Source organism: Chrysochloris asiatica, unplaced genomic scaffold (assembly GCF_000296735.1).
Source record: "Chrysochloris asiatica unplaced genomic scaffold, ChrAsi1.0 scaffold00175, whole genome shotgun sequence".
Lineage (NCBI taxonomy): Eukaryota > Metazoa > Chordata > Mammalia > Afrosoricida > Chrysochloridae > Chrysochloris > Chrysochloris asiatica.
The window spans coordinates 2,590,022-2,597,263 of NW_006408693.1; the positions used below are offsets into that span (position 1 = coordinate 2,590,022).

General features: G+C 44.0%; 1 protein-coding gene across 2 annotated transcripts in view; it reads right to left on the bottom strand.

The window, feature by feature from the left end:
• TMTC2 (transmembrane and tetratricopeptide repeat containing 2) overlaps positions 1-3,735 on the bottom strand; it is a 684,646-nt gene extending 680,911 nt beyond the window's left edge. Inside the window, exon 1 of one of the 2 annotated variants that reach the window (XM_006871819.1) lies at positions 3,209-3,735. In XM_006871819.1, the coding sequence (XP_006871881.1) occupies positions 3,209-3,291 (83 nt within the window). In that variant the 5' untranslated portion in view covers positions 3,292-3,735. The remainder of the gene's footprint in view (positions 1-3,208) is intronic. The other variant, XM_006871820.1, reaches the window with a different exon arrangement.
• Between the last annotated feature and the right edge of the window lie 3,507 nt (positions 3,736-7,242).

Sequence of the window (7,242 nt, forward strand, 5' to 3'; positions counted from 1 at the left end):
GGAGCGGCTGGTAGTTTCAAACCGCTGACCTTAAAGTTCGCAGCCCGATTCGTAACCACTACGCTACCAGAGCTAAGGAAAAAAAAAAACAAAAAAAAAAACCCCACCTAAACTAGTATTTTTATAAAAACCAAGATTTACATGTATACCCAAATGAACAACTAAACTAAATGTGCTACTAATAGTTTGGGGTGGACTGAATTCAAACGAAGATTAGTTTACTTTGTTTCTCCAAGTTTCATACAATTACTTCACTATGAGCAGCTACAGGTAATTTTTGGGCTTAACTAACACAAAATACAAAACTGACCAATAAGGGAAAAAGTCTTCAAGCAGGCCACTAACACATTTCCTACTTTCAAAACATCAAATTGTCTTTTTATCTAATTAATGCGCTATTTTACTAAAATGTGAAAAACAAACATGTAGGAAGTTGTGATACATTCTTATTTACTTGCTTATATATCATGCCAACAACTAGATTATACACACAAAATGAAAACAAGCTTCAAAAGAACAGTAATGATTTATCTTTGATGCTTTGAAATAAAGTACTCATGTCCTTACTTTTATCTCCATAGGATACTTCTAATAGTATTTTTAAAGGGGATGGAAGGGAAATCATGCATTGTCATCCTCAACAAAATATGTGAAAGAGCAAAGAATTTAATGTGAGCAAATTTTTTCCCACTGACTTACCATCTCTCCAGAAAATAAGAGAGGGTCTTTCAATGAGACATATGTAACATGACTTAAAATTTGGCAAAGATTGCATATTTGTAATTCCAATTTTATTCTAACAACAAAACTAAGAAAGATTCAGTATAGTCATTACTAGACTGAAGGCAAGGGGAAGTGGAGATAAAGTTAAAACCATATATGTTTCTCCATCAGATTATTTTAAATTTGACTCTTCCGCTGTCTGTTTCATCACATCATAGGCATATTCTTCAGTTTAGCAGACAAATACTTGTAAAATATTAAATTTTACATTAGGGAAATTGATTTTGCTACATGAAAGTTTCAAGTTACCACTTGAGGTTAGCAGCCCGATTCATAACCACTACACTACCAAGAGCTCCTTAAACACATCTCTGTAGTTAAAGAGAAATCAGGATGAAGAATTTAAAACAACTACCAACCAACTGATTTATCAACAAATGCACACTATTCTCCCAAAGTTCACTAAGTCCTAGCAATTCTGTATGATGATTAAAGAGAAACTCATTAGCATCAGACCTATAGAAAAATGGATTTGCAAAGTTACTTCAGTTTTAGTGTTAATCTTTAAAAGATAGTTTCTTTGGACTTGTGCTCTTTTAAAAAACTGAGCAGTGTTCTTGGTTCATCAAAGTAATCTATAACCGATTAAGTTACATTTTTAAGATATAAACTCTATTTTCTTGGTTTAAAAACATGCAATTCAAACTGTTCATACAGAGCTAACCACTGCCAAGATTCACTCCTGAGCTTGGTTTAGCAAAAAGTCACCCATCTTTGGAAGCAAGGGCTTATTCTGCCAACACTCTAGAAACAGCAGGTGCATCATATGCAACACTAGAGGGACAAGAAGTAGCTCACCTTACTCTGTGGAACTTAATATTTCTCAAAGTAAAACTGCTAAAATGTATCCACTGCTTCAAAACAAGGGAAATGTTCTTGTCTAATAGTAGCTTCCTATCAACAAGGAGCCCCAGCAGCATCACAGATTACACACTGGGCTGCTAACACAAAGTCAGCAGTTCAAACACACCTCCTGCTCCTGGAAAGATGCAGTCTCCGAAACCAAGAGGGAGTTCTACTCTGTCCTGTAGGGCTATGCTGACTCAAAGGCTGTGGGCTATCAACAATTCACTCATAAACACTGTATAAACTGCATAAAGAAAGTTTTGCTGAATGCTCTTGCACCTATTATATCAAGGAATTTCATAACAAACAAGATTTACTGCTTTAAAGAATACATCCAAGAACATGCTTTCAGCTAGAGAGAGGGAACCAGAGGACAGAGAATATGGCTAATTACCATCAGGACAAGATTCTGCCTACACTTCCCTTCACTCTCAACCACTCTGCTTAAACTCAATTCACTGATCTGCCCTGACCCTGGGGATCCATTCACTTTCCATAGCCCAGAGAGGCTGCTGAAAAGCTGTCAAAGTAAATCTGTGCACACTTTTTGGATGGTTTAATTTCAATGGAGCATGAAACACTTCAGGATGGTTAATAAGTTTAGCCAGGCGTGCTGTTCTCCCTAATATATTTTAATTATGCATCTGTTTTAATTGTAATCAGATTAAGTCACCGGAAAAGGCACAAATTGGAATTTTCCCTAATGGCTATTGGAGCTTTTCATCAGTTTCTAAACACTAACAACGTTTAAAAAATAGGTAGAGACACACCAACACAACTGTGACATTTTCCAGAAATCGATGCAGTTTCTTAGACAACACAATTCAGGATTCATTAGCCACCCGAAGTAACCCAAAGGCAGAAGACAACTTCAGTCTCTAGGGGCGTCCTCTTCTCAATTAGCACAAAAGAATCTCTAACGTCTAATGTAAAACTCCCAAACAAAAAAGAAACCGAGACTTTTATAAAGTGCTACTCCATGAATTTAGGGCAGGGGAGAGGACAGGGGCCATCAAAAGCATTATCTTGGCTCAAAGTAAAGTATTTCACACGCCAAACGGGGGAAGTTGAAGCAGAGTACGAGCCCTATTTTCCATTATTTTGTCAACTGTCAAACGTGTGCTTTAACCTCAGGAAATAAAAGTGTCCCATCAATAAAAAGAAACATTACAGGGAAGATCTATTAGGGGCGGGAGGGAGCAGCTTCCTTCCAGCCCAGACGTAAAACCACTTAATGTGCTTTTGTTGCATCATGAATACCTAAGACTTTTTCAAAAAAACGTGTTCATTAAACAGTTTCCCAAATTGCTAGGATTTCCGTTAAGTAACTTAAGCGTCTGCCAACAGCCGAGAAACAAGAAAGAGAACCTGCTGCAAACTAGGAGTGGAACTACCTCACCCCGCCCAGGCGCTCTCGTCCGGCTGTTTGCTTTTAGATGTTAATGTTAAGCGACTCCTAACACCTTCAGGTCTTGGACCAGCGCCTCTAGGACGCACTTCGAACCCTAAAGCAGGAAGCTTCTGAGCCACAGCTGAGTCCCCACGCAGCCCGTCACCCCTTTCTCTCACCCCTTCTTACCTGTCATCATAGCAGAAATCCGCACTCAGGGTGTTGAGATACAAGGCGAGCCCCAGAGCGCTGCTCACCAACTCTGCAATCATCTCTCCACCGCCTTCCCTCCGGCTTGGTTCCCAGCGCGAGGGCAACAGCGGCAACAAAAAACAGAAGCATCAATCCCCACCTTCCTTCGCCTTCTCCTCCCAGCTTCACTTTTCCCTCGCTTCCCCACCCTCTTTCCTCTCCCTCCCTTCCTCCCTCGGGTCCTTCCAATCCACCGCTTCTCTCCTCCTCCTCCTTCTCCTCGCGCCCGTCTCGAAGCTCCTTCGTTCTCCCCGGGTGCGGGCTCACACCGTGTTCCCCATGCCCGGCGCTCGCGCGCGGCGTTCAGGCTTCCCCGGCGGGTGCACTGGGCTGGTTCTTCGCGCGGTTCGCGGCCCCCACCCTAACCCATGGCAGTTCAGGTCGCCCTAGGTGAGGAGTGGGACAAGGAGGAGGTGGTGGAGTGTGAGGTGGGCACAGAGGGACCGGACCGAGCCGGGCTCTGGGACCAGCTGGAGAGAGAAAGAGGGGAGGGTGGGCGGGACAGGGCGAGCCACCTCCCCTCGCCGCCTCCTGAGCGCACTGCTTCGGTGCTGCTCGGGCTGAGTCCGGCTACAACGGCGACTGCAGCTCATTCACTCTTTATTAGCTCCCCCCAACCCCTAGCCGCTTCTCCAATGAAGTGAGAAGCGTCGGCCGGAGACTACAGAAGCTCCCGCGTGGGGTTCTCGGCGTTGCCCCCCGCGCCTGCGTGGCCAACCCACTAACGCTGAATTGCCCAGCCCTTTTCTCCACCCAGATCCTCCTATGGCTCCGCCCACTTTCCCCTCCGTGCTATAAGGCTCCTCCCACCCTCCCTGGGTCTAGAGGCTCCTCCTACTCACCCCCTCTGTCCTCTGGTATTTTACACCTTCGATTTCACTATGGGAAGTCCCCGAAACCCAAGGGCGACTGCTGGAAAACAGTCCAAAGGTGTGACTGGAAAACACCCTTAGAGGAGAGCTAGAGGAGAAACGAGACGGAGGAGGACGTGGTTCCTAACCCCGCTGCTGCCTGACCGTGCCAGCGGCGACTGGCACCGGCTGGCTCTCAGTCCTAGCGCTGCGTGTGCCTAGAGTTGCCAGGAGTAAATCCGGTCATCTGGAGAGACTTCTGGGAACTGGGAGAGGAGGAACAGGTTTGAGTGTTGTAGCCTCGATTGTCGCAAACACAAATAATCTCTTACACATGCACACAGTGCGTGAGCAGAAATGAAGGATTATTGGAGAGTTTGGGACAATGGACAAGATTATCACCTTTCAGCTTTCCATCGTCCTGGGATTTAGGGAGGGAAATGTTACCATAGTAAGGTTAAAAAGAAAAGATGCAAACAAGAAGAGAGAAAGAAAGAAAGCCTCTGCCCCGGCAGTTTACGGAGGCCTCTCGGGGAGCGGGGGGGGGGGGGGGGGGGGGGGGGGGAGGCATACTGTGAGGCCGACCCTGAGGACAAGGACAAGGAGATACCTCTAGTGCAACCAGTAACAGCGCTATCCTTCAACCTGAGAAAACGGGAAACTAATGTCCTCCTTTTCTTTCCGCCTGGATGCAGGACGGATGGAAGGCATTCAATATGCTGAAATACGATGTAGACAAATGACACAAGTAGAACAAGCACGGGGTACTGAAGTTGTAAGACCGCGGACTGACTGCCACACCTTCTGGCTTGACCGCTCTATGGCCGGTCGAGTGGCTCCGTTGGACCTCAATGAACACTACTGCAGCGCCCCCTGCTGCATGGTAACCACAGTACATGCAAAATAAATCCGTGGCCGATTCCCTGCTCCTCTCCCCCACCCCCAGCCCCCAAACCAGCACCCTCTCCAAAACTGTGACAAGAAATTGAGCCCCCTGGATGTCTGCCAGTGACCTGAAAAGCAAATGCCGTGGTTTGTGTGTCTGCAAAACAAAGATACATCTTTTCCTGATTATCACAAGAAAAAGAAGCTCATGTGTAAAAGGTGCACTGATGAATGTTGATTGTAGGTATTATGTCATCCACATCGGCCACATTTTTGTACTCTCAGGAAAAAACACACACAAACACATATAAAAGGAAATCATATCTTTAAAGACAGGGGCTGATCTTTTACTCTTTTTTTTTTTTCTCCTTATACTCTATTCACTGTTAAAAAGTTTTAAAAATCATTTCAAAGCCCTCTACAGTCTGTGTTGAAATTGGATCCTAGTACAATGAAGATCTGATTCTGTGCTCTAGAATCAGATGCCTGGATGTCTCACTCTGCTACTACATAATCTTTGACAAATCAGTTAACCTCTAGGTTCTTCCATTTTCTCACCTAAAAAAACAGTGATAACAATAACACCTGTGTTATGGGTACTTCAATTCTGAGAATTAAACTGGTTGACATGTGTAACGTACTGGAAGGGTTGTGGTAAGTGGAATAGAAGTGTTGTTAAGATGATGTTCTCTAACTTCCTCTTTTACTTTTAACTAGAAAGCAAAACCTCAGTGTTTGCATTCAAAACATATCCCAAATCTCACTCTTACAACCCTAACTCAAGCTACCCTTATCCCCTGCATGGACCGATGCAGTAGCCTTATGAATGGTCACTTCTACTCTGGCAACATCCTGTTACACAGGAATAACTTGAATTCTTCCCGAGAGGAAGTGAGGCCCTCATTTGGCTCTGCCTACCTCTCCTTCACTTTCTGCCATAATGCTCTAGCAACATCTGGGGCTGTAGAAGAAACATTTTTTTTAAAGACAGGCAAAAGAAATTGTTCACTGGATTAATGAAGAAATCTGCTCAACAGATTGAGGAAAACTTATAAAACTGAAAATGCACAAATTTTCATCATGAGAGAACAGAGTAACATCATATGTCATGGGTATTAAAGATGGTAACGAATTAGCAAAGGAGAGAAGGAGGAAGTGGGTTAAAACTTCCAAAGAATGCATCAACTCTGCAGAAAAACCCATGCTGGAAGTCACACATGGGCAACCCTCTTCAATAATTGTTGTTGTTAAGTGCCGTGAAGTCAGTTCTGACTCATAATGACCCTGTACATGATTTCTGAGTAGCGACACTGCGGTTCAAACTGACCTTGCAGTCTAGCACATTAACCCGCAGCATTACACCAGGACTCCCTCCAATAACTAAGAAAACTCAAATCTGCTGCACAAGACACTTTAAAGTTTTGAAGAGCAACGATGTCAGTTTGAAGACTAAAGTGCACCTGACCCAAGCCATGGTATTTCCAGCAACCCCATATGCATATGAAAGTTAGACAATGAATAAAGAAGAATTGATGCATTTGAGTTATGGTGTTGGAGGAGAATATTAAAAGCACAATGAACCACCAAAAGAATAGACAAATCTGTGATGGAAGAAGAAGAGCCAGAGTGCTCCTTACAATCCAGGATGGCCAGATTTTGTCTCTCATACTTCAGACATTTTATCAGGAGGGACTAGTCTCTGGAAAAGGACATCAGGCTTGATAAAGTGGTTGTTGCTGTTAAGTGCTGTCGAGTCGGTTCGGACCCATAGCGAGCCCCCAAAAGGTTTCTGAGGCTGTAAATCTTTATGGGAGCACAAAGCCTCATCTTTTTCCCACAGAGCAGCTGGTAGTTTTGAACTGCTAACCTTGTGGTTTGCAGCCTGATTTGTAACCACTACTCTACCAGAGCTCCTTGATAAAGTGGAGGGTCAATGAAAGAGAAGAAGACCCCCAATGAGATGGATTGGCACAGTGACAACAGCGATGGGCTCAAGTGTAGCCAGGTGTTCTCAGGACCAGGCAGTGTTTCTTTCTGTTGTGCATAAGGTTGCCATGAGTCACTAACGACTCATTGGCACCTAACAACAACAACAACAGCACAAAGTCATAAAAATATTAGAGATTTGGATTCCGTGTGCTAAGAGCTTGTTGGCATTTGCCAGAGCTGTATAAGTTTTCAAGCCTCCAATAATTTAAAATATGTATTTCTACATTCCTCCTTTTCTCTTTTCCC